A 27,117-nucleotide genomic window follows, 5' to 3' on the forward strand; every position below is an offset into this window, starting at 1 on the left:
CTGCAGCTGCCTCTGTAAATGCATTTGTCTTCCAGGGGTCTAGGAAAGCTGGGTGACGACCCCTGCTGGGTTCCCTTTAAGAGAAGAATCGCTTTTCAGTTGAATTTTCCGCAGTTGCGTTTCCTCCTGCGTTGTCCCGTTTCCGGAGGAGAATGCCGACGTGACATCACTTCGCGATTGCAGAGCGCAGTTCCTGCCCGGAGCGCTCGTGTCGCCTCACCGCAGCGTAAAGTCGCCTTCAGTGAGTGCGGCCTCCGGGCGCAGTGCATCCTGGTCCGTGTAGTTCACAGGTGCACGCTGCTGATGGAGGGGATGCGGTGCTGTATGAAAGGGCTTGTAAGGTTCTGAGACTTTATAATATCCTTTGTGTTTCCAATTACTCGCCCATTTTCAGGATCTCTGCTTGCTGTCAGTGAATACATACACATTCTTGCCCATTCTTACAGAGTCCTCTCCTGATTTACTGCTTTTCCCAGTGGATCAGTCTGGACCACTATGTGGCTGCACAGCTGTAGAAAAACTGCAGGCATGTTGAGAGTTGTAGTTTCACAGCGGCTGCGGTGACCAGAATCATTCATTGTTACAATGTATCAGTCTGGAGTGAGGATTGTTTAGACCAGATCCAATTGTAACAAATCTTCATTGCCTTAGGAGCTGGGTGACAACCCCGTGCATGTTGTGATAGTGGCCACGTTGGTTGTCAGACAGCTTTCCAGGTAGCACTTTAACAGCTGGTTAGAGGCTTTGGCACAGCGCCAATTGTCATGGTTGTGGCTCCTTGAACAGCTGCCCACCGCAGTGCAGGACGTGACCCGCTCATCACCTGCCACCTTCATAACTGCACACAATCTGCACAAGGTGCCATTCATTCCCTGCCTGCCCCTCCCCCGGGCACCAGAGGGACTGCTCTACCCCTCACCTCGCTGCCTGGCATCGTGTCATATACTTGGCGTTTTTTTATGTGTGGACGGCAGAGGTGGATTTCCTTTCTTCCTGTTGAATCAGCCCTGAGTATGTGATCTCTCCCAGTCACATCCTGCCCTGTGATCCCAGCCGCCCCCTCCCCCTCCACATCTTCTCTGGTATAGTAGAAAGCTGGCGTGGCGTGGTACACAGATTTGTGAGCTGCAGAGCGTCCGACAGGGCGCCACCACACTACCAGGACACCAGAATCCCTGTTTAGAAGACTGTGTGCTCCTGGGTCAGGGTCATACTGTGGGCTCCTGGGTCGGGGTCATGCGGTGGGCTCCTGGGTCGGGGTCATGCTGTGGGCTCCTGAGTCAGGGTCATACTGTGGGCACTTGGCTCCTGGGTCAGGGTCATACTGTGGGCTCTTGGCTCCTGGCTCAGGGTCATACTGTGGGCTCTTGGCTCCTGGGTCAGGGTCATACTGTGGGCTCTTGGCTCCTGGGTCAGGGTCATACTGTGGGCTCCTGGGTCAGGGTCATACTGTGGGCTCTTGGCTCCTGGGTCAGGGTCATACTGTGGGCACTTGGCTCCTGGGTCAGGGTCATACTGTGGGCACTTGGCTCCTGGGTCAGGGTCATACTGTGGGCTCTTGGCTCCTGGGTCAGGGTCATACCGTGGGCACTTGGCTCCTGGGTCAGGGTCATACTGTGGGCTCCTGGGTCAGGGTCATACTGTGGGCTCTTGGCTCCTGGGTCAGGGTCATACTGTGGGCACTTGGCTCCTGGGTCAGGGTCATACTGTGGGCACTTGGCTCCTGGGTCAGGGTCATACTGTGGGCTCTTGGCTCCTGGGTCAGGGTCATACTGTGGGCTCTTGGCTCCTGGGTCAGGGTCATACTGTAGGCTCTTGGCTCCTGTGTCAGGGTCATACTGTGGGCTCTTGGCTCCTGGGTCAGGGTCATACTGTGGGCTCTTGGCTCCTGGGTCAGGGTCATACTGTGGGCTCTTGGCTCCTGGGTCAGGGTCATACTGTGGGCTCTTGGCTCCTGGGTCAGGGTCATACTGTGGGCACTTGGCTCCTGGGTCAGGGTCATACTGTGGGCACTTGGCTCCTGGGTCAGGGTCATACTGTGGGCTCTTGGCTCCTGGGTCAGGGTCATACTGTGGGCACTTGGCTCCTGGGTCAGGGTCATACTGTGGGCTCTTGGCTCCTGGGTCAGGGTCATACTGTGCGCTCTTGGCTCCTGGGTCAGGGTCATACTGTGGGCACTTGGCTCCTGGGTCAGGGTCATACTGTGGGCTCCTGGGTCAGGGTCATACTGTGGGCTCTTGGCTCCTGGGTCAGGGTCATACTGTGGGCTCTTGGCTCCTGGGTCAGGGTCATACTGTGGGCTCTTGGCTCCTGGGTCAGGGTCATACTGTGGGCTCTTGGCTCCTGGGTCAGGGTCATACTGTGGGCTCTTGGCTCCTGGGTCAGGGTCATACTGTGGGCTCTTGGCTCCTGGGTCAGGGTCATACTGTGGGCACTTGGCTCCTGGGTCAGGGTCATACTGTGGGCACTTGGCTCCTGGGTCAGGGTCATACTGTGGGCTCTTGGCTCCTGGGTCAGGGTCATACTGTGGGCACTTGGCTCCTGGGTCAGGGTCATACTGTGGGCTCTTGGCTCCTGGGTCAGGGTCATACTGTGGGCTCTTGGCTCCTGGGTCAGGGTCATACTGTGGGCACTTGGCTCCTGGGTCAGGGTCATACTGTGGGCACTTGGCTCCTGGGTCAGGGTCATACTGTGGGCACTTGGCTCCTGGGTCAGGGTCATACTGTGGGCACTTGGCTCCTGGGTCAGGGTCATACTGTGGGCTCTTGGCTCCTGGGTCAGGGTCATACTGTGGGCACTTGGCTCCTGGGTCAGGGTCATACTGTGGGCACTTGGCTCCTGGGTCAGGGTCATACTGTGGGCACTTGGCTCCTGGGTCAGGGTCATACTGTGGGCACTTGGCTCCTGGGTCAGGGTCATACTGTGGGCACTTGGCTCCTGGGTCAGGGTCATACTGTGGGCACTTGGATCTTACAGTATTTAAACAGAATACTGTACTGGTGTTGTAAAAGGTGACAGACTGAGCGTTGCACAGTAGAAGGTGAGGAGTCTCCTGATATACTCTGTGCTGCTGTGACACTTCCCAATCTCCTCATTGATGAGGATCTGTTTTGTCCGTCACCTGCTGCAGAGCCTGGGACCTCCACTCTGAGGAGACAGTAGTAAAGTAGTTATAACCCCCATCAGACCCCGCATTGCCGCGGCTTTATATCCTCGTCTCTGCTCAACCTGTGTTCTTCTCACTGGATGTGGTTTGTGGCCCCTTCCTAATGTCTTTCTCTTCCTCCAGAAGCCTTACAGCGACCCATCGTTTCTGATTTTGAACCTCAAGGTCTGAGTGAAGCTGCTCGCTGGAACTCCAAGGAGAACCTCCTGTCCGGACCCAGTGAGAATGACCCCAACCTGTTTGTTGCTCTCTATGATTTTGTGGCCAGCGGAGATAATACCCTGAGCATCACTAAAGGTAAGTTGAGGACTACTCCCCTCATCCTGCATGCATTAAATTCTTATGTTCTGTCAGGGAACTTCAAGGGGTTAAAGGCAAATGCCACCTCTGATCATTTTACTAGCCTCTTATGTGACACATCCAGAGCTGCGCTCACGGTTCTTCTGGTTTATACTTAATTCTGACTGTGTCTCCTGCTGGTTCTGTGTCTGTGATTGTAGTGTCCTCTGGGAGGAATTACTGCTTCTGCACCTCCTGCTGCCGCCTCTGGTTCTTCTTCTTCTACTGATGTTCCTGCTTCTTTTGCTGCCTCTGCTTCATCTGCTTTTGCATCTGCTGCTTCTTGGGCTTTTGCTTCTGTTGCTGCCTCTGCTCCTTCTTCTACTGCTATCTCTGCTTTTTCTTCTGTTGCTTCTTCTGCTGCCTCTTCAGTTGCTACCTCTGTTGCTTCCACTGCTGCTGCTGCTGCTTCTTCAGTTGCTTCCACTGCTGCTGCTGCTTCTTCAGTTGCTGCCTCTGCTGCTTCTTCAGTTGCTGCCTCTGCTGCTTCTTCAGTTGCTGCCTCTGCTGCTTCTTCAGTTGCTGCCTCTGCTGCTTCTTCAGTTGCTGCCTCTGCTGCTTCTTCAGTTGCTGCCTCTGCTGCTTCTTCAGTTGCTGCCTCTGCTGCTTCTTCAGTTGCTGCCTCTGCTGCTTCTTCAGTTGCTGCCTCTGCTGCTTCTTCAGTTGCTGCCTCTGCTGCTTCTTCAGTTGCTGCCTCTGCTGCTTCTTCAGTTGCCGCCTCTGCTGCTTCTTCAGTTGCCGCCTCTGCTGCTTCTTCAGTTGCCGCCTCTGCTGCTTCTTCAGTTGCCGCCTCTGCTGCTTCTTCAGTTGCTGCCTCTGCTGCTTCTTCAGTTGCTGCCTCTGCTGCTTCTTCAGTTGCTGCCTCTGCTGCTTCTTCAGTTGCCGCCTCTGCTGCTTCTTCAGTTGCCGCCTCTGCTGCTTCTTCTTCAGTTGCCGCCTCTGCTGCTTCTTCTTCAGTTGCCGCCTCTGCTGCTTCTTCTTCAGTTGCCGCCTCTGCTGCTTCTTCTTCAGTTGCCAGCCTCTGCTGCTTCTTCTTCAGTTGCCGCCTCTGCTGCCTTCTTCTTCAGTTGCCGCCTCTTCTGCTTCTTCTTCAGTTGCCGCCTCTGCTGCTTCTTCTTCAGTTGCCGCCTCTGCTGCTTCTTCTTCAGTTGCCGCCTCTGCTGCTTCTTCTTCAGTTGCCGCCTCTGCTGCTTCTTCTTCAGTTGCCGCCTCTGCTGCTTCTTCTTCAGTTGCCGCCTCTTGCTGCTTCTTCTTCAGTTGCCGCCTCTGCTGCTTCTTCTTCAGTTGCCGCCTCTGCTGCTTCTTTCAGTTGCCCTGCTGCTTCAGTTGCCGCTCTGCTTCTTCTTCAGTTGCCGCCTCTGCTGCTTCTTCTTCAGTTGCCGCCTCTGCTGCTTCTTCAGTTGCCGCCTCTGCTGCTTCTTCAGTTGCCGCCTCTGCTGCTTCTTCAGTTGCCGCCTCTGCTGCTTCTTCAGTTGCCGCCTCTGCTGCTTCTTCTTCAGTTGCCGCCTCTGCTGCTGCTTCAGTTGCCGCTGCCTCTTTTTCTGCTTCTTCTTATACACCTTCTGGTGCACAAAGAATTGCACTTTCAGAGTGCCTTGTATTATTCCTGCTATTACTGACTGATTGCATGTAGCTTTGGGTGTGACTAGAGCATAACAGAACAAGGTAATGAAGCCATGTATTAGGTTACTGATGGTTTATGTGGATGTAGACTGTGACCTGATCACGGTGAGGACTCCACGGAGATCTTTGGTCACTCCCGTGTGACAGTGGAAAGACGGCGTTGTTGTGACTTGGGCCTCCATCTTGATTCCTGTGTAATAGGTGAGAAGCTCCGAGTTCTCGGCTACAATCACAACGGAGAGTGGTGCGAGGCTCGGACCAAGAATGGCCAGGGCTGGGTGCCCAGTAACTACATCACCCCGGTCAACAGTCCTGAGAAGCACTCGTGGTACCACGGGCCGGTGTCCCGCAACGCGGCTGAATACCTCCTGAGCAGCGGCATCAATGGCAGCTTCCTGGTCCGAGAGAGCGAGAGCAGCCCGGGGCAGAGGTCCATATCCCTACGATACGAGGGCAGGGTGTACCACTACCGTATCAATACAGCGTCTGACGGCAAGGTAGGTGGGTCACCGGCGTCTGGAGCCCCCTTTACATATCCAGCCTATAGAGCACCCGCTACGGGAATAACGTGACGTCCGCTCATTTGTCGCTGTGAGAAGCCATTGTGCACCAGGCAGGCCTTATACAATTGGAGGAACAGGCCGGGGAGGGGGGAGGACATGCCTGGGACGCCATCCATACTTCTTACTCATTGTCAGATCTCCAGCCACACGCCCGGGGTTGTGTGCAGACGTCTGCCGCTCTGGGGAGCCATGTTCTAGCTCCCCGGGACAGTGCGTTCCCCAGGACCTGGCAGTGACCTAATGATGGGATCATATTCTCCAGCTGCAGGGCACATGGGGGCTTCCCTAAAGCTCAGCCCCTGGCACTGCCGCTGTGAAGTATGTACAGTATGTGGGCATTTGGCTCTGGGCTGTTGCGCTTGGCAGGGACTAGAGGAAAACCAATGGAATTGGGTTAATCCTTACGGATTTATAAAGCCAGTGGCTGCCATCCGCTGCGTTCTGAATGAGGGGAGCGACCAGCGGTCACAGCGCCCGCGCCAAGCCTCCCTCCCCCCGTATCGAATTACCGCGGCCAATACAGCTAAGCAGTCTGCGGTAAATAAACAAATGAGGGTCCGACGTCACAGCCTGGGGACTGCAGGAAGGAGGCAGTGAAACGGGAAACGCTGGTCCCTGAGGAGGGGGGGTGACAACAGTGAACTCATTACAATGGTCACGTGGTGTCTGCAATGAACTTCATTCTCTACTGTTACTTTCTTGAGTCTGCCACTCCAGCCACATCAAAAGCTGCATTCAAAATTCATTTTTTTCCTATTATCTCTGCCTGAACCTCTGTATCACTGCTGCCCCCTGCTGGTTCGGCACGCCCTGCTTTGGTGCATTTGCTGAACTGTACTGCATCACCCCAATGCCATGCGGCAGCGTGCAGTGCATTATAGAACCTCCGCTGCGGCGGTTGCATCTGTCAGCGCAGGCCTGGTATATTCTAGATGGGAACCAGTGGAAGTTTTTAATGCAGCTTTGGATGTGACTGGAGAATGAGAAGTTCATTATTATTATTTTTTAATTGACTTTGTAAATCCTTCCGTTTTCTGTCTCCAGCTCTATGTGTCCTCAGACAGCCGCTTTAATACACTGGCCGAGCTAGTGCACCACCACTCAACAGTATCCGATGGACTGATCACCACGCTACACTACCCAGCGCCAAAGCGCAACAAGCCCACCATCTATGGGGTGTCCCCCAACTATGACAAATGGGAGATCGAGAGGACGGACATCACCATGAAGCACAAACTGGGCGGCGGTCAGTACGGAGAGGTCTATGAGGGCGTCTGGAAGAAGTATAATCTGACCGTGGCAGTGAAGACGCTGAAGGTAAGTCACGTGACCAGGACTATGGCTGTAAGTGGGCCGATGTAGTGCAGTATTCATACCTACCTCTGCTCTGTCTAGATCAGGTTCCTAAAATTCATCCAGATCCCTAGACCACACCCCTGAAATCCATTCAGAACTTTAGACCACACCCCTGAAATCCATTCAGAACTTTAGACCACACCCCTGAAATCCATTCAGAACTTTAGACCACACCCCTGAAATGAATTCAGAACTTTAGACCACACCCCTGAAATGAATTCAGAACTTTAGACCACACCCCTAAATTCACACAGGCCCAAATCAGACCTGACTCCAGACCAGACCCCCTAAACTCATTTAGACTCTTTCAGACCCCAAACCAGGCTTCAGACCCCAGACCCCCAGGGGCCATCCGCCTGTATGAGCATGGCTAAGTCAGTAAAGGTTTCAATTAACTGACCGCAAGCAGAGATCTTAAAAAATGTATTTGATGTAAGGGTGGGCGGTATAGGCGATATAAATTTGTGCCACGATATGGATTTTGTGCAGATCGCCTATATCGCCGGACTGCGATATGACCACGGAGCGGCAGCTCCGATCGGTTACCATGGCAGCCAGGAGTCCCGGCTGCCATGATATGTCAGTGAGCAGCATTATACTCACGGGCGCCGTGGCCGCCGGGCGCTCCTTCTTCTCGTATGTCTGTGCGGCGCATTTCTAATGCTATAAGCGCCCGGCGGCCACGGCGCCCGTAAGTATAATGCTGCTCACTGACATATAATAGCAGCCAGGACTTCAGTAGCGTGACTCCTGGCTGCCATGGTAACCGATTGGAGCCCCAGCATTACACTGCTGGGACTCCGATCAGAACTGCTGCTGCCACCAATGATGTGGGGGGGAGGGGTCCCTGCCACCAATAATCAATCCTGGGGCAGGAGGGGGGGCGCACTGCCCACTGCCACCAATGATAGGGGGGGGACCCTGTGGCCACTGCCACCAATGATCAATACTGGGGAGGGAGGGGGGGGGGTGTTTGAGTTACCAGAGGGGGCTTATAAGAGGGAGAGGCTGGGGGGCTGATCAGAGGCTGGGGGGCTGATCAGAGGCTGGCTGCCATGGTCAGCTCCCTGCTGTTGTGTGCACAAAGCACAGGGCAGCAGGGAGAGTGTTAAGTCCTATTCACCCTAATAGAGCTCTATTAGGGTGAATATGACAACGGTTCTAGGCCTTAAGGAGGCTAATAGTTATTAAATAAAAAGTAAAAAAAAAAAAAGTTTAACCCCCCCCAAATATAGAAAACAATATATCGCGATATATATCACACATGCTTAAAATGATATCGCAATATAGATGATTTTAGGCCATATCGCCCACCCCTAATTTGATGCACACAGAGCCACATCTCTCACCATGATGAGCGGCCCCAGGTTTCTCATCTCATTTCTCCCGATTCGCTTCTAGGAAGACACCATGGAGGTGGAGGAGTTCTTGAAAGAAGCTGCTGTGATGAAGGAGGTGAAGCATCCCAACCTGGTGCAGCTGCTGGGTACGTGACCGATCCGGAATATAACCACCCTGATGTTCACTGCCCGGATTTATTCTGTATTATACTCCAGAGCTACAATCATAATTCTGGAGTCTTCAGGGATAAACTCTACCAGCATTGCCCAGAGCATGCTCTGACGATTCACATTCTGATACAGGAAAATCGAACTGCCCCCTGTGTTGTACCTGCTCAGCTGATGTGTTAGCTAGGTGTCTGTCCACAAGCTTTCTGACTGTTTCCAATCACAACCAGCAGAATAGTGAGTGCAGCTCTGGAGTATAATACAGGATGTAACTCAGGATCAGTACAGGATAAGTAATGTAATGTACACAGTGACTGCACCAGCAGAATAGTGAGTGCAGCTCTGGAGTATAATACAGGATGTAATTCAGGATCAGTAATGTATGTACACAGTGACTGCACCAGCAGAATAGTGAGTGCAGCTCTGGAGGATAATACAGGATGTAACTGAGGATCAGTACAGGATAAGTAATGTATGTACACAGTGACTGCACCAGCAGAATAGGGAGTGCAGCTCTGGAGTATAATACTGGATGTAACTCAGGATCAGTACAGGATAAGTAATATATGTACACAGTGACTGCACCTGCAGAATAGTGAGTGCAGCTCTGGAGTATAATACAGGATGTAACTCAGGATCAGTACAGGATAAGTAATGTATGTACACAGTGACTGCACCAGCAGAATAGTGAGTGCAGCTCTGGAGTATAATACAGGATGTAACTCAGGGTCAGTGCAGGATAAGTAATGTATGTACACAGTGACTGCACCAGCAGAATAGTGAGTGCAGCTCTGGAGTATAATACAGGATGTAACTCAGGATCAGTACAGGATAAGTAATGTATGTACACAGTGACTGCACCAGCAGAATAGTGAGTGCAGCTCTGGAGTGTAATACAGGATGTAACTCAGGATCAGTACAGGATAAGTAATGTATGTACACAGTGACTGCACCAGCAGAATAGTGAGTGCAGCTCTGGAGTACAATACAGGATGTAGCTCAGGATCAGTACAGGATAAGTAATGTATGTACACAGTGACTGCACCAGCAGAATAGTGAGTGCAGCTCTGGGGTATAATACAGGATGTAACTCAGGATCACAGTGTTAACAATCTTTATCTCAAAATCAGCATATCCCCCACAAAACGCTTTGCTTTGTGTTTCTTACTCAGGGGTGTGTACGCGGGAGCCCCCGTTCTACATCATCACTGAGTTTATGACGTACGGGAACCTGTTGGACTACCTGCGAGAGTGCAATCGGGAAGAGGTGACGGCCGTGGTACTTCTTCACATGGCAACTCAGATCTCGTCAGCCATGGAGTACCTGGAGAAGAAGAACTTCATTCACAGGTCTGTCCCCGCTCTGCAGCTTCATTCTGCGTCCGCCTGACGTTAACGGTCGTCCGTTCATTAGAAGATCCTTGTGTTATACCTATAGCTAAGAGTTAATACGGTTGAAAAAAGTCAAGTCCATCAGTTTCCTCTACAGAACCTTATTTGCGCCCCATGTTACGGTCTTGTCAGCAGTTTCCTAATATGTTGCTGTTCTAATCTTCGGTCTTTGGGGGACAGTGTTGTCCCTGCCGATTGTCACCCAGCTTCCCCCTAGGTAACCACTCACAGACTTGAAGTTTTCGAGATTAGCTCTCATATTGTTGGCCGCCGTCCGCCTCCTCGGTATCATAGTGGGGCATAGACACTTTTATCGCTGGCTGTCCTTCCACCGGACCCCATTAGGGTGAGTCGTGCAGCCGGGATATAGAGATTAATGTCAGCTTTGTGTTTTTGTTTTTTTTTTCTTCTCGGGATGTAATTACATTGTCAGCGCGCCGCACATGAACCCCCCTCGCTATTACCGCTCATAAGCTTAAGTGCTGAAACAATTTGGCGTGTTGATTTGTGCGAACAATGCGGAGAGCGGGCATAGCTGAAAGCTGACACACAGCGGGCAACGTCTCCTGAGAGGGGGGGCGCGAGCACGTGATGCGGCTGGCATTTCATGTCTCTTCTCCGAGAAATTCAAGTCTATTAAATGTCAGCACCACCGCGAAAATTCTCCATTGTACTTTTTTTTTTTACACCAAGAACAGAGCGAATTTGTATCGCCTTGGGTGGAATTAACCCGCCAATGAGGGGTTAATCATGAAGGACGGCCGAACAGCAATGAATAGATATTGGTCTCTGGGGGTGCCACTTGTCTCTTTGCATTTCTTGGAAAGCGGGGTGACTGCCGCTGCGTTCGCCATTTTAGGGGCCAGCGTCTGGCTTTCCTAGTGCTGCTTATCAGCCCCTGTGGGAAAGCTGGGTGACTGCACCTGTAATGGCAGATAGTGGTGGTCACCCAGCTTTCCCAGGAAGGGATAAAACCTAAGAAACCACTGACCAGTGAGGCTTCTATTTACTGGGGAGATGGAGATGCTGCTTAAAGGAAAACTTCTAATCGGATCCATGGCGAAATCCACACCTGCAGAGGACTAAATCCATGGTGACTCTGCGCCAGGGATCGGCGGCACGCGGGTATTTCCACAGCTCCACAGTTGCACCGTATCCGCTCCCAGCCTTACAATGATTGCCATAGACCGGGTGCTACTGGCAGAGGGCAGGGGGACTAAAGGGCTGGCGGCTCAAGATGGCTGCTTCTTGGATCAGGAGGCGCAGTGGCTGAGAACAGAGCAAGATGAGCATGGCGGCACAGCCTGAGTGCTCCGCTGCTGATTCCCCGCTCCTTGAGACCGATCCTCATTATTGCCAGTGCCTGGTAACGGATTTTTAATTGTCCATTGTCCCGGCCACTCGCCCGGTCCCCGTACACGTGTGCGCTGTGAAGCGCTCTGCTTTGTGACCTTTAACAGGCTGGCAATTAGCCGCCACCCATGCACATTCTTTGCATTCGGATTGCAGCTCCTGGCAATGTAATGAGAGGACGACCCCCCCCCCTTCCTCTGCCCTGTGCCCGGTAATACCACACTTATCCCAGTGGGAGCCCGAGAAGGCCGCCCTTCCACCTCACGTGTGCCCGTGTGTTGCTAATACCTGCAAATTTAAAGCAATCACTTGGCTCCTAAAGCCATAGAAACAAATATCCAGCAGCGGGTATTTAACATGAACGATCTGATTACGAGGAGTAGCAGTGCCGAGGAGGTTGTCATGTGTGCGCCGGGCGTGCGGGCGGGTCACCCCAGCACTTCAGTGTCACTCATTCATGGAGGGCTCATGGTTGTGCCTGGCAGGGGAGGGTGGTACACGGAAAGGCTGCTGTGGACGTGATCTCTTTCCCCGGATCAGACGCGCGCCCCGACGCTAACTCATTTTCCATGTGCTAATACGATCCTTGTGGGGTAATCAGCGCAATTGTTGAATATTTTTCTCCTCCAGGTGAAAGCATTGTAATTCAACCCTCACAGATTTACAGGGGGGTTCTGATTGCACTCGATACGCCCCTCGACTGTGTCACAATCACGAGGGAAGCTGAGATATAAGGAGCTGTTTGTAGCGCTGTTTAGGGGTGTCGGCACATTCACCCCAACCGATTGCAGTGAGTGAAGCAGCGGGCGTGCGGTGTACTGCTACATGACCGGTGCCCCCCGCCCGCAGCCGACTGTTCTCTATGTATTCACTCCCGCACTAAACCAATTGATTGAGAAGACAAAGTTAATTGGTTAATTACGGATTAATTACAGGTCACTCCGGATCTCAGCCGGTCAGTGACTCCCCTGCACCACCCTCCGGGTTATTAACCAGGCCGCCGCTAGGAGGAGGACAGTTAACCCTTCAGTGGGAGAGCCCGGTGCTGTAGAAGCCATGCCGCCGCTCTGCTCTGGATGTAGCCACGGCGTGAATATTTTTGCATTTACACATACATAACATAACGTGGACATTGATGGTTTTTTTTTCTCTCGCCTTCAGGGACCTTGCAGCCAGAAACTGCCTCGTTGGCGAAAACCACTTGGTAAAAGTTGCTGATTTCGGGCTCAGCCGCCTGATGACGGGCGATACATACACTGCCCACGCTGGAGCCAAATTCCCCATCAAGTGGACGGCCCCAGAAAGCCTGGCGTATAACAAGTTCTCCATCAAGTCCGATGTCTGGGGTGAGTAGATGGTCACTTACCCGCTTTACAAATTGTCATTTTTTGCATGTTTACCTCGACCTCCTTCATGTTCAGCCGCTGCTCCTCATTATGGGCCCCAGGACCCTCGTACCAGTGAATGGTGGGCCCCTCTGTGATCAGTCCTGTGGATTTGCAGTAGAGGATAGAGATTCCATCACAATCCCAGCATTCTAATGGTTTTTATTCCGCAGCGTTTGGCGTATTACTCTGGGAGATCGCCACCTACGGCATGTCCCCCTACCCCGGCATCGACCTGTCGCAGGTGTACGAGCTGCTGGAAAAGGATTATCGCATGGAGCGTCCCGAGGGCTGCCCAGAGAAAGTGTACCAACTCATGAGAGCATGTAAGTGTGCACTCAACACGCGGGGTTAAGGTAGACCACATGTCACCATCTTGAGGGCACAATCCACCGGATCCCCCCTCAGGGCCCCGCACCAGCTTGGCTGTTTTTGGGGATCTGCCACAGATGTATTGGAAAGAGCCGCACATGCTCCTCCGCCTCCACAGCCAATGGGGGTTGGGGGACCCCTGTTGTGGAGATAGGTGCGGGACCCAGAGGTAGGACCATGCAAAAAATGTTTAAAGGGTGCATTACACTGGGCGTTTTATATATATATATATATATTTTTTTTTGGGCATATGATCGCTAATGTGCTCGTTGGCAATCGTCTGGCACTCTAATGCTGCCGCCAGTTGCCGATGCTCATTCATCAGGCAATCCAAATCGTTTGCTGACGGCAGATTATGTCTAATTACAATCGGCTGCCGGCAAACAATGATTCCGTTTAGGAAAGAGCGATTGTATAACGATTGCTCCTCCCTATACTGAGGAGGAGATCACTGCATGCCAGTCTCCTCCGCTAGCGAGCAGGTGATTGCCAAGAAGGAACACTTCCGTCCCGACAATTAATGGCCTGTATTACACCAACAGATCCTCTGACAGTCATTGGTCACACACACATCTTTTCTTCTACACACCAAATATTGGTCTGATTGGACAGATAATCTGTTGGTGTAATACAGGCCTAACAAGAGGATATCCTTTAAAGCAGCCGTCCCCTAATATGGTGACATTACTTTAATTCAGAAGGTCTGTTAATCGGACATCCGGGAATCCCTGAGGTCGGATAATCCACACCTGGAATTGTATAAAACCCAGACTGTTGGAATCCTGCGTCTGATTGTCTGGCACCGGCGCCCCGTACTCATGTGGTTTCCCGTTCTCCCTTCAGGCTGGCAGTGGAACCCTCTAGACCGGCCGTCCTTCGCTGAGATCCACCAGGCCTTTGAGACCATGTTCCAGGAGTCGAGTATATCGGACGGTAAGGATGTCGCTTTCTGCGTCGCTCGCAGGTGCGAGGAGGAGATGGAGAGACGCCAGATAATGAGCTCTCCATATTCTCCGAGATCTCAGAAGTGGGTCCATCTGAATGTTTATTGAAGTTGCTACAAAGATGCGGCGTGTTCATTACTGGGGTGTTCGTTCCTACAGCAGCGGCGCAGGCGCTTTGATGTCCTGCCATGAATCTCTCCACTTCCATGAGTTGTCAGTTCCTTTTTATATCCCCTCTCATCCCGTCCCTCCTCTCTGGAGCTACTGCGCACAATACGCAAAATATATCAGGGGAAATGCGTAACTAGCAACTCCATAATCCAGTCCTAACTATATCCGGGGTGTTCACATCCAGAAGAGCTGGTGGCCTGCGTCAGCCTTGCTATAGGTTCCTTTATTAGGAATTGCTAGTCAAGACGTTCTCTCACAGAAGAGGTCTTAAAGGGCCAGTCCGACCTGAACATCCTCAAGCTGAGTGCCAGCATGCTCCGCGGTGAGATTTAATCCCCCGGGCAGCGGCGTTAAGAATCCCCATAGCGCCTCCACAGGTGCAATCAGCGGTCCACCTTCTGCTGCGGATTTGCATTAATGGTGGAGGGAGGAGCGCAGTGTTCCAGCAGCGGTGAGACCCGCGTGCAGTGACATACGGTTGGCTTCAGGCGCTCGGCAGACAATGGCGCGCAGTACAAAAGCTTTCACACAATGGTTCTTCATGGCGCAGACTCCCGGTATCTCTCTTTTCTATGTTTTTTTATGTGACGATTCTGCTAATGCATTTGCTTTGCTTGCGCTGATAATTGCTTTAATAAAAGACCTCTTTTCAGCATTGTACTGCGGGACCCGGAGAGCGGCGCCCACCTTCATGCCAGCCGTTCCTTTCATACAGTAATTGTTGACTGATTGCCCCAAGGATAATTGACGGTGTTTGTTCAGAGCTGCAGGGAAGGGCATAAAACCATGGCTATTCACAACAGGCTCTTCACAGACGTTGCCGATCCTGCACAATTGTATCGGACTAATGGCTGCTGCCCTTACAGGGGGTCATCCACTGCCAGTTTCGCCAGCTCCAGGTTACCGGCAGTGAATGACCTTCTAGACGTGATGCCCTGGGCACATGCAGCCGCTACTTTCTCTCTAATTCCACAAGCTGCAGGAACCCATAGCTCTGCTCATCCTAAGCTTCCTGGTTCATGACTAGAATGTCAGAACTACAGTGAAAACTATCATGGGCAAAGGGGGTTGTAACAGCGCAGACTTATTAAAGGGTTTCTGGCGATGTCATGATGTAACAGATTATGGTTGTGCTGATCATGGGGCCCTAAGAGACGTCTGCTGCTCCTGTACTTCTCACTAAGAGATTGTCTTTCACTGATACATTGTAACAAGCTCTTCAGCTGTGCAGTGACTTCTTTGTTTGTTGTCTGTGTGTATTTCAGAGGTGGAGAAGGAGCTGGGGAAGAAAGGCCTAAGAGTGAATGTCAGCTGCCTTCTGCAGGCCCCCGAGCTGCCGACAAAGACCAGGACCTCCCGAAGAGTGACCGAGAACAAGGATGATACCACAGATACCTCACACAGTAGGGGCGCCGCTGATCAGGGTAAGCACCCAGCACTTCTACTCCACTAAAGGGACACAAGCTTGTAGGATCTACATTTGCAGGAAGCCGGTCTTCCATAAGGGTTAATGTAGCAGTAAGCATTGGCCCCAGTCCCAAAAAAAATAATCAAATGGGACCCCATGATGGTGTTGAATTTCCACCGTGGACACGGGCCTGACGTATGGCCCTTGGGCCAATTGTCGGAGAGGGGAGTCCTGCACTGGATTTTTCCAAACATGGATGGGCCCCCTCACTAGAAGGTCCCCAGAGCAGAAGCATGTACTTCTGCTATCTTATTTATGGCCTTAGCAGTAAGAAGTGGGGAAGGACCAAATGTCCGCACCTCCAGTTCTGCCTAAATCTGAAGTCCTAAGCAAGACTGGTTGTATAGGAGTGTATGCGTAGCAACCAGACTGCCAGACATTGCTCAGCTGGCGCCAAGCCCCCCTTGGGAGGTGCTTTCGCTGCATCATACACACACGTAGAGGCGTCTGTACGCTCAGATGCATGTCCGTCCTCAGCGATTGTGTCCTCTGTCTCTTCCAGATGTTCTGGATCTGGAGTCGGCCGCTGTGTCTCCTCTACTCCCTCGCAAGGAACGGACTGGCGCTGCAGATGTCGGGCCTGAGGATGACCGTCTGTTACCCAATAGTAAAAAGGCCAACCTCTTCAGCACACTGATCAAGCGGAAGAAGAAAACTGCCCCCACCCCACCCAAGCGCAGCAGCTCCTTCCGTGAGATGGAACCGAGGTGCCTGGAAGGAGATGGCAGAGACGCCAGCAATGGTGGCGATATAGAGTCCATGAAATTCACCAGTAACGGGGCCACCATGACCAATGGCTCTGTGCAGGGGGGTACGCTCTTTTTAACCCCACACTGGAAAAAGTCCATCACGAGTGTAGGGCGGCAACCACCGCCGGGAGAAGAGGATGGGAGCAGCACCACCAGCAAACGCTTCCAGAGGTCATCGTCTGCCTCATGCATGCCCCATGGGTCCAAAGATATGGAGTGGAAGTCAGTCACTCTGCCCAGGGAAATGCCCTCCACCAGGCACATGCTGGACCTGTCTGGAGGTGTCCAAAAAGCAGACAGACCAGCTCTGCCTCGTAAAAGGGGCAATGAGGTCAAACCAGACCTGTTTAGTTCTAGGGGGGCAGTGACACCACCTCCCCGCCTTCCCAAGAAAACCGAGGAGCCCACAGACGAAGTGTTTAAGGATGCCGACCAAAGTCCAGGCTCCAGTCCTCCCAGTCTGACCCCCAAATTTCCACGTAGGAAACCTGGCGGCCCCTCGTCTTCCTCCCCCGTACATAAAGAGGAGAGCGGGAACATAAGAACTGCTTCAGAGTTCGTCTCTTCTGCTAAGGTGACCCCAGGCGCTGGCAGAACCGAGACAGACCTCCGTCTCCGGAGACTCAAAGCAACAGAGTCTGCCGCCAAGGACAAAATGAAAGCAGCGAAGGTCAAACCGAGCCCACCTCTACCACTGTCCAGCCAGACCTCTCCGTCTTCCACCAGCACGAAGCCTTCAAAGATATCCTCCCAAAGCCTTAGCCACGACACCAGCACAAACGAGCCAAAGCACAAGGCCGCAAACCAGAGTGAAGACCACTTGAGAACAAACCCAGCTGTGACGGACACCGCCAAGAAAGCCACGCCACTGTCCACCACCAAGCCCCTATCCACGGAAAAGCGGGCCGCAGTTCAGACGGGGATGGACCAACCTCAGCCACCCACATCCTCCTCCACCGCTTTCATTCCACTCATCTCCACTAGAGTTTCCTTGCGTAAAACCCGCCAACCTCCCGAGAAGCTGCTAAGCGGAGCAGTCACCAAGGAGACGTTGCTGGAAAGCACTGAATGCCTACGGGCCGCCATCAGCCGAAACTCTGAACAGATGGCCAGCCACAGCGCCGTGCTGGAGGCCGCCAAAAACCTCCACGCCTTCTGCACCTGTTATGTGGACTCCATTCAACAGATGAGGAACAAGTTTGCTTTCAGAGAAGCCATGAGCAAGTTGGAGAACAGCCTCCGGGACCTTCAGATATGCCCCGCCGCCACCACGGCAGGAGGACCGGCCACGTCTCAGGACTTTACCAAGCTGCTCTCGTCTGTCAAAGAAATAAGCGACGTGGTTCAGAGGTAGCATCTCAGACGTCAGGTGGGCCTCGCACCCCACGTTTCTGCTCTACGTAATGGACGGTGTCTTGACACTAAAGCTATGCATCCTACATTGGTGGCCTGCGCCGTGCCGCCTGGTATCCAGAGGTGGCTGCACATGTTCACCCCCTCCCCTTTCTACATGACACGGACCTTCAAGGTCTACAGGTTTCCTCCACCCGTAACTGGCAGAATGAGCACTCTACGGCGCTGGGATCCCCCATAAGCCTCTGCCTTGTCTAACACTGCTACATCCCAACGGCCACTGCCGCAGCACCAGGTATCGAAGGGGGGGGGGCGGCGTCTCCCTTCCCCCACCGCACATATTAAAGAGCCAAGGAGCGCCTGGCTCCTGAGACATTCCGACAACCAGACCCTCAGCACATAAGCGGCTACACTGTAGCATTCCGTTAACTCTTCCTTTCCCGAGTGACCAGACTGCCCTCTGCTCCAAGGGTGTCCGCCCACGCCGGCGTACAATAGCGTGGTGTCTATGCAGAGACGCAGTGGACAAACGGTCTGTAGGGGGCGCTGAGAACTTGATGATTTTAAGTGCAATTTCCTTTTTCCCTATGTATTATTCTTTTAAAACCAAAAACAGGTGGACTGTGTGAAGGTGACGGTGACCACACTCCCCAGTATTGCCATAGGCACATCCGCCAGGGTCAGTAATGATCAGGGGCCCCGAGTATGTGCAATCCAAGCACCTCACAAGTGTCCTCCCCCACAAGTGACTGAACCAGCAGTGCCTCCCACCTTAACACTATGGTGCCCATTGAGTAAACCATGTATTATACTGTCTCTCATGCCAGCTGTGTTTGTATAGCCCTCTTCCTCTCTCCCATGCATCCATCTTGCACTCTTCCTCTCTCCTGTGCGTTCGTCTCGCTTTCCTCGTCTCTCCTGTGCGTTCGTCTCGCTTTCCTCGTCTCTCCTGTGCGTTCGTCTCGCTTTCCTCGTCTCTCCTGTGCGTTCGTCTCGCTTTCCTCGTCTCTCCTGTGCGTTCGTCTCGCTTTCCTCGTCTCTCCTGTGCGTTCGCCTCGCTTTCCTCGTCTCTCCTGTGCGTTCGCCTCGCTTTCCTCGTCTCTCCTGTGCGTTCGCCTCGCTTTCCTCGTCTCTCCTGTGCGTTCGCCTCGCTTTCCTCGTCTCTCCTGTGCGTTCGTCTCGCTTTCCTTGTCTCTCCTGTGCGTTCGCCTCGCTTTCCTCGTCTCTCCTGTGCGTTCGGTCTCGCTTTCCTCGTCTCTCCTGTGCGTTCGTCTCGCTTTCCTCGTCTCTCCTGTGCGTTGGTCTCGCTTTCCTCGTCTCTCCTGTGCGTTGGTCTCGCTTTCCTCCTCGTCTCTCCTGTGCGTTGGTCTCGCTTTCCTCGTCTCTCCTGTGCGTTGGTCTCGCTTTCCTCGTCTCCCGTCGTTGGTCTCGCTTTCTTCGTCTCTCCTGTGCGTTGGTCTCGCTTTCCTCGTCTCTTCTGTGCGTTGGTCCTCGCTTTCCTCGTCTCTCCTGTGCGTTGGTCTCGCTTTCCTCGTCTCTCCTGTGCGTTGGTCTCGCTTTCCCTCGTCTCTCCTGTGCGTTGGTCTCGCTTTCCTCGTCTCTCCTGTGCGTTGGTCTCGCTTTCCTCGTCTCTCCTGTGCGTTGGTCTCGCTTTCCTCGTCTCTCTGTCCTTCCTGCCCCTCTCCCGTGTGTCCTTCCTGCCCGCCTCCTGTGTGTCCTCCCTGCCCGCCTCCCGTGTGTCCTCCCTGCCCGCCTCCCCTCTCCTGTGTGTCGTCCCCACTGCCCGCCTCCTCTCTTCTGTGTGTCGTCCCCCCTGCCCGCCTCCTCTCTTCTGTGTCGTCCCCCCTGCCGGCCTCCTCTCTTCTGTGTGTCGTCCCCCCTGCCCGCCTCCTCTCCTCTGTGTGTCGTCCCCCCTGCCCGCCTCCTCTCCTCTGTGTGTCGTCCCCCCTGCCCGCCTCCTCTCCTCTGTGTGTCGTCCCCCTGCCCGCCTCCTCTGTGTGTCGTCCCCCCTGCCCGCCTCCTCTCTCTGTGTCGTCCCCCCTGCCCGCCTCCTCTCCTCTGTGTGTCGTCCCCCCTGCCCGCCTCCTCTCTTCTGTGTGTCCCCCCTGCCCGCCTCCTCTCTTCTGTGTGTCCCCCCTGCCCGCCTCCTCTCTTCTGTGTGTCCCCCCTGCCCGCCTCCTCTCTTCTGTGTGTCCTTCCTGCCCGCCTCCTCTCCTCTGTGTGTCGTCCCCCCTGCCCGCCTCCTCTCCTCTGTGTGTCGTCCCCCCTGCCCGCCCGCCTCCTCTCCTCTGTGTGTCGTCCCCCCTGCCCGCCTCCTTTCACCAGCCTTGCTGTGTTCCCCTCCCCGGTCGATATCTCTGTATACATTGACATTTCATGTTTTTTTCCTCCTTTGTACGAGTTTTATACGTGTAAATGTACAGATGTTCCGCGCACACGTAGATGCCTTCCTTGTTAAAAGATTCCCCTCTGGCGCTGAAGTGGTTAAGGTGCCTGTAATAATGGCGGCTGAGCTTAGGTCTGCGGATACTGTGCTGCCGCCGTGACCAGTCCAACGCCGGACACCATTTATTACTATTTTTTTGAATTGCCTTTCGGCGTCAGAGGTGGGGTCTGCCTTGTGCTGGTCAAGCCCTGGTAACCAGTGCCTTTTCAGTCGCCGCTGGTGCCTAGATAGTCGCTATAGTGCATCCCCGTACCGGTAAAACCGAGCTGTCTAGTAATTGTCACACTGTACGGTCCACCTTCAGAGTGCGACAACCGATAACGTGACCGTCCCGGCCGCCATTTACAGTTCACATGTAGAAACTGCACAGCGGCGGAAATATACAAAAATACTTAAAGGGCCCCTGTCAGCAGATCTGTCCCTCTGACCGTCTGACCTGTCACATGAGCGCTCGGCAGCTGAAGACGTCTGTGTTGGTCCCGTGTTCATATGTGCCTGCACTGCTGAGAAAAGTGATGTTTTAATATATGAAAATAAGCCTCTAGGAGCAACTGGGTGTTGCCGTTGCACCTAAAGGCTCTGCTCTCTCTGCAATTGCTGCGCCTTCTGCACTTTGACAGGGCCAGGCAGTGTAAGCGTCATCTCTCCTGGTCCTGTCAATCAAAGTGCAGAGGATCTGGCAGTTGCAGAGAGAGCTGAGCCTCCAGGTGTAATGGCAACGCCCCCATTGCTCCTAGAGGCTCATTTCCATATATTATACATTATTCTCAGCAGTGCGGGCACATATGAACATGGGAGCAACACAGACGTCTTCAGCTGCCAGGAGCACATGTAACAGGTCAGACAGTGTCAGAGGGACAGAACTGCTGACAGATGCCCTTTAAAGGGAACCTGTCACCCAAAAATCGTCTATCAAGCTGGTTACAGTACCTTATAGTGCTGTGTCCTCGTTTCTCGATGCACTTTTTCTTCGTTTGGCCGCATGTCTGCTCATTCCGAAATCGTAGTTATATTCAGCTGCTGCCCCGTGCTGCAAGTCAGGCTTGAAGTCACGGGGGCAGCGGCCTCGGCGTCTTCCATGGCCCTCTCCCCGCCCCCTGCCTCTGTGACTGACACCCGAACATCCGAATCCGGGACCGCGCTCAACGGCCGCATGCGCAGTAAAGGGCGGCAGGAGCGCGGTCCCGGCTGCCGCGCGTACTACGCGCCGTCTTACTTTCGCCGCACTGCGCATGCGCCCGACATCCTGTATCAAACGCGCCCGCGCCCAGATGCCGGGCGCGGGCGCGTTTGATACAGGATGTCGGGCGCATGCGCAGTGCGGCGAAAGTAAGACGGCGCGTAGTACGCGCGGCAGCCGGGACCGCGCTCCTGCCGCCCTTTACTGCGCATGCGGCCGTTGAGCGCGGTCCCGGATTCGGATGTTCGGGTGTCAGTCACAGAGGCAGGGGGCGGGGAGAGGGCCATGGAAGACGCCGAGGCCGCTGCCCCCGTGACTTCAAGCCTGACTTGCAGCACGGGGCAGCAGCTGAATATAACTACGATTTCGGAATGAGCAGACATGCGGCCAAACGAAGAAAAAGTGCATCGAGAAACGAGGACACAGCACTATAAGGTACTGTAACCAGCTTGATAGACGATTTTTGGGTGACAGGTTCCCTTTAAAGGGCATCTGTCAGCAGTTCTGTCCCTCTGACACTGTCTGACCTGTTACATGTGCTCCTGGCAGCTGAAGACGTCTGTGTTGCTCCCATGTTCATATGTGCCCGCACTGCTGAGAATAATGTATAATATATGGAAATGAGCCTCTAGGAGCAATGGGGGCGTTGCCATTACACCTGGAGGCTCAGCTCTCTCTGCAACTGCCAGATCCTCTGCACTTTGATTGACAGGACCAGGAGAGATGACGCTTACACTGCCTGGCCCTGTCAAAGTGCAGAAGGCGCAGCAATTGCAGAGAGAGCAGAGCCTTTAGGTGCAACGGCAACACCCCGTTGCTCCTAGAGGCTTATTTTCATATATTAAAACATCACTTTTCTCAGCAGTGCAGGCACATATGAACACGGGACCAACACAGACGTCTTCAGCTGCCGAGCGCTCATGGAACAGGTCAGACGGTGTCAGAGGGACAGATCTGCTGACAGGGGCCCTTTAAGTATTTTTGTATATTTCCGCCGCTGTGCAGTTTCTACATGTGAACTGTAAATGGCGGCCGGGACGGTCACGTTATCGGTTGTCGCACTCTGAAGGTGGACCGTACAGTGTGACAATTACTAGACAGCTCGGTTTTACCGGTACGGGGATGCATATAGCGACTATCTAGGCACCAGCGGCGACTGAAAAGGCACTGGTTACCAGGGCTTGACCAGCACAAGGCAGACCCAACCTCTGACGCCGAAAGGCAATTAAAAAAAATAGTAATAAATGGTGGCCGGCGTTGGACTGGTCACAGCGGCAGCACAGTATCCGCAGACCTAAGCTCAGCCGCCATTATTACAGGCACCTTAACCACTTCAGCGCCAGAGGGGAATCTTTTAACAAGGAAGGCATCTACGTGTGCGCGGAACATCTGTACATTTACACGTATAAAACTCGTACAAAGGAGGAAAAAAACATGAAATGTCAATGTATACAGAGATATCGACCGGGGAGGGGAACACAACAAGGCTGGCGAGAGGAGGCGGGCAGGGGGGACGACACACAGAGGAGAGGAGGCGGGCAGGGGGGACGACACACAGAGGAGAGGAGGCGGGCAGGGGGGACGACACACAGAGGAGAGGAGGCGGGCAGGAAGGACACACAGAAGAGAGGAGGCGGGCAGGGGGGGACACACAGAAGAGAGGAGGCGGGCAGGGGGACACACAGAAGAGAGGAGGCGGGCAGGGGGGACACACAGAAGAGAGGAGGCGGGCAGGGGGGACGACACACAGAAGAGAGGAGGCGGGCAGGGGGGACGACACACAGAGGAGAGGAGGCGGGCAGGGGGGACGACACACAGAGGAGGCGGGCAGGGGGGACGACACACAGAGGAGAGGAGGCGGGCAGGGGGGACGACACACAGAGGAGAGGAGGCGGGCAGGGGGGACGACACACAGAGGAGAGGAGGCGGGCAGGGGGGACGACACACAGAAGAGAGGAGGCCGGCAGGGGGGACGACACACAGAAGAGAGGAGGCGGGCAGGGGGGACGACACACAGAAGAGAGGAGGCGGGCAGTGGGGACGACACACAGGAGAGCCGAGGCGCGCAGGCAGGACACACCGGAGGCGGGCAGGGAGGACACACAGGAGGCGGGCAGGAAGGACACACGGGAGAGGGGCAGGAAGGACAGAGAGACGAGGAAAGCGAGACCAACGCACAGGAGAGACGAGGAAAGCGAGACCAACGCACAGGAGAGACGAGGAAAGCGAGACCAACGCACAGGAGAGACGAGGAAAGCGAGACCAACGCACAGGAGAGACGAGGAAAGCGAGACCAACGCACAGGAGAGACGAGGAAAGCGAGACCAACGCACAGAAGAGACGAGGAAAGCGAGACCAACGCACAGGAGAGACGAAGAAAGCGAGACCAACGCACAGGAGAGACGAGGAAAGCGAGACCAACGCACAGGAGAGACGAGGAAAGCGAGACCAACGCACAGGAGAGACGAGGAAAGCGAGACCAACGCACAGGAGAGACGAGGAAAGCGAGACCAACGCACAGGAGAGACGAGGAAAGCGAGACCAACGCACAGGAGAGACGAGGAAAGCGAGACCAACGCACAGGAGAGACGAGGAAAGCGAGACCAACGCACAGGAGAGACAAGGAAAGCGAGACCAACGCACAGGAGAGACGAGGAAAGCGAGACCAACGCACAGGAGAGACGAGGAAAGCGAGACCAACGCACAGGAGAGACGAGGAAAGCGAGACCAACGCACAGGAGAGACGAGGAAAGCGAGACCAACGCACAGGAGAGACGAGGAAAGCGAGACCAACGCACAGGAGAGACGAGGAAAGCGAGACCAACGCACAGGAGAGACGAGGAAAGCGAGACCAACGCACAGGAGAGACTAGGAAAGCAAGACCAACGTACAGGAGAGACGAGGAAAGCGAGACGAACGCACAGGAGAGAGGAAGAGTGCAAGATGGATGCATGGGAGAGAGGAAGAGGGCTATACAAACACAGCTGGCATGAGAGACAGTATAATACATGGTTTACTCAATGGGCACCATAGTGTTAAGGTGGGAGGCACTGCTGGTTCAGTCACTTGTGGGGGAGGACACTTGAGAGGTGCTTGGATTGCACATACTCGGGGCCCCTGATCATTACGGACCCTGGCGGATGTGCCTATGGCAATACTGGGGAGCGTGGTCACCGTCACCTTCACACAGTCCACCTGTTTTTGGTTTTAAAAGAATAATACATAGGGAAAAAGGAAATTGCACTTAAAATCATCAAGTTCTCAGCGCCCCCTACAGACCGTTTGTCCACTGCGTCTCTGCATAGACACCACGCTATTGTACGCCGGCGTGGGCGGACACCCTTGGAGCCGAGGGCAGTCTGGTCACTCGGGAAAGGAAGAGTTAACGGAATGCTACAGTGTAGCCGCTTATGTGCTGAGGGTCTGGTTGTCGGAATGTCTCAGGAGCCAGGCGCTCCTTGGCTCTTTAATATGTGCGGTGGGGGAAGGGAGACGGCGCCCCCCCCCCCCCTCGATACCTGGTGCTGCGGCAGTGGCCGTTGGGATGTAGCAGTGTTAGACAAGGCAGAGGCTTATGGGGGATCCCAGCGCCGTAGAGTGCTCATTCTGCCAGTTACGGGTGGAGGAAACCTGTAGACCTTGAAGGTCCGTGTCATGTAGAAAGGGGAGGGGGTGAAGATGTGCAGCCACCTCTGGATACCAGGCGGCACGGCGCCGGCCACCAATGTAGGATGCATAGCTTTAGTGTCAAGACACCGTCCATTACGTAGAGCAGAAACGTGGGGTGCGAGGCCCACCTGACGTCTGAGATGCTACCTCTGAACCACGTCGCTTATTTCTTTGACAGACGAGAGCAGCTTGGTAAAGTCCTGAGACGTGGCCGGTCCTCCTGCCGTGGTGGCGGCTGGGCATATCTGAAGGTCCCGGAGGCTGTTCTCCAACTTGCTCATGGCTTCTCTGAAAGCAAACTTGTTCCTCATCTGTTGAATGGAGTCCACATAACAGGTGCAGAAGGCGTGGAGGTTTTTGGCGGCCTCCAGCACGGCGCTGTGGCTGGCCATCTGTTCAGAGTTTCGGCTGATGGCGGCCCGTAGGCATTCAGTGCTTTCCAGCAACGTCTCCTTGGTGACTGCTCCGCTTAGCAGCTTCTCGGGAGGTTGGCGGGTTTTACGCAAGGAAACTCTAGTGGAGATGAGTGGAATGAAAGCGGTGGAGGAGGATGTGGGTGGCTGAGGTTGGTCGATCCCCGTCTGAACTGCGGCCCGCTTTTCCGTGGATAGGGGCTTGGTGGTGGACAGTGGCGTGGCTTTCTTGGCGGTGTCCGTCACAGCTGGGTTTGTTCTCAAGTGGTCTTCACTCTGGTTTGCGGCCTTGTGCTTTGGCTCGTTTGTGCTGGTGTCGTGGCTAAGGCTTTGGGAGGATATCTTTGAAGGCTTCGTGCTGGTGGAAGACGGAGAGGTCTGGCTGGACAGTGGTAGAGGTGGGCTCGGTTTGACCTTCGCTGCTTTCATTTTGTCCTTGGCGGCAGACTCTGTTGCTTTGAGTCTCCGGAGACGGAGGTCTGTCTCGGTTCTGCCAGCGCCTGGGGTCACCTTAGCAGAGGAGACGAACTCTGAAGCAGTTCTTATGTTCCCGCTCTCCTCTTTTTGTACAGGGGAGGAAGACGAGGGGCCGCCAGGTTTCCTACGTGGAAATTTGGGGGTCAGACTGGGAGGACTGGAGCCTGGACTTTGGTCGGCATCCTTAAACACTTCGTCTGTGGGCTCCTCGGTTTTCTTGGGAAGGCGGGGAGGTGGTGTCACTGCCCCCCTAGAACTAAACAGGTCTGGTTTGACCTCATTGCCCCTTTTACGAGGCAGAGCTGGTCTGTCTGCTTTTTGGACACCTCCAGACAGGTCCAGCATGTGCCTGGTGGAGGGCATTTCCCTGGGCAGAGTGACTGACTTCCACTCCATATCTTTGGACCCATGGGGCATGCATGAGGCAGAAGATGACCTCTGGAAGCGTTTGCTGGTGGTGCTGCTCCCATCCTCTTCTCCCGGGGGTGGTTGCCGCCCTACACTCGTGATGGACTTTTTCCAGTGTGGGGTTAAAAAGAGCGTACCCCCCTGCACAGAGCCATTGGTCATGGTGGCCCCGTTACTCGTGAATTTCATGGACTCTATATCGCCACCATTGCTGGCGTCTCTGCCATCTCCTTCCAGGCACCTCGGTTCCATCTCACGGAAGGAGCTGCTGCGCTTGGGTGGGGTGGGGGCAGTTTTCTTCTTCCGCTTGATCAGTGTGCTGAAGAGGTTGGCCTTTTTACTATTGGGTAACAGACGGTCATCCTCAGGCCCGACATCTGCAGCGCCAGTCCGTTCCTTGCGAGGGAGTAGAGGAGACACAGCGGCCGACTCCAGATCCAGAACATCTGGAAGAGACAGAGGACACAATCGCTGAGGACGGACATGCATCTGAGCGTACAGACGCCTCTACGTGTGTGTATGATGCAGCGAAAGCACCTCCCAAGGGGGGCTTGGCGCCAGCTGAGCAATGTCTGGAAGTCTGGTTGCTACGCATACACTCCTACACAACCTGTCTTGCTTAGGACTTCAGATTTAGGCAGAACTGGAGGTGCGGACATTTGGTCCTTCCCCACTTCTTACTGCTAAGGCCATAAATAAGATAGCAGAAGTACATGCTTCTGCTCTGGGGACCTTCTAGTGAGGGGGCCCATCCATGTTTGGAAAAATCCTGTGCAGGACTC

General features: G+C 54.1%; 2 protein-coding genes across 4 annotated transcripts in view; one reads left to right on the forward strand and one right to left on the reverse strand.

Annotated features, from left to right (window-relative positions):
• Positions 1 to 18,971, forward strand: part of LOC122919939 (tyrosine-protein kinase ABL1-like) — a 77,673-nt gene extending 58,702 nt beyond the window's left edge. For both annotated transcript variants that reach the window (XM_044269184.1, XM_044269182.1), the window contains exons 2-11: positions 3,290 to 3,463; positions 5,330 to 5,625; positions 6,736 to 7,008; positions 8,449 to 8,533; positions 9,728 to 9,905; positions 12,462 to 12,646; positions 12,859 to 13,011; positions 13,901 to 13,990; positions 15,438 to 15,596; positions 16,143 to 18,971. In XM_044269184.1, coding sequence (XP_044125119.1) covers positions 3,290 to 3,463; positions 5,330 to 5,625; positions 6,736 to 7,008; positions 8,449 to 8,533; positions 9,728 to 9,905; positions 12,462 to 12,646; positions 12,859 to 13,011; positions 13,901 to 13,990; positions 15,438 to 15,596; positions 16,143 to 17,743 — 3,194 coding nt within the window. In that variant the 3' untranslated portion in view covers positions 17,744 to 18,971. The remainder of the gene's footprint in view (positions 1 to 3,289; positions 3,464 to 5,329; positions 5,626 to 6,735; positions 7,009 to 8,448; positions 8,534 to 9,727; positions 9,906 to 12,461; positions 12,647 to 12,858; positions 13,012 to 13,900; positions 13,991 to 15,437; positions 15,597 to 16,142) is intronic.
• A 6,205-nt stretch (positions 18,972 to 25,176) lies between these two features.
• LOC122919940 (tyrosine-protein kinase ABL1-like) overlaps positions 25,177 to 27,117 on the reverse strand; it is a 75,125-nt gene continuing 73,184 nt past the window's right edge. For both annotated transcript variants that reach the window (XM_044269186.1, XM_044269185.1), the window contains exon 11: positions 25,177 to 26,781. In XM_044269186.1, coding sequence (XP_044125121.1) covers positions 25,181 to 26,781 — 1,601 coding nt within the window. In that variant the 3' untranslated portion in view covers positions 25,177 to 25,180. The remainder of the gene's footprint in view (positions 26,782 to 27,117) is intronic.

Source organism: Bufo gargarizans, chromosome 9 (genome assembly GCF_014858855.1).
Source record: "Bufo gargarizans isolate SCDJY-AF-19 chromosome 9, ASM1485885v1, whole genome shotgun sequence".
Taxonomy (NCBI): domain Eukaryota; kingdom Metazoa; phylum Chordata; class Amphibia; order Anura; family Bufonidae; genus Bufo; species Bufo gargarizans.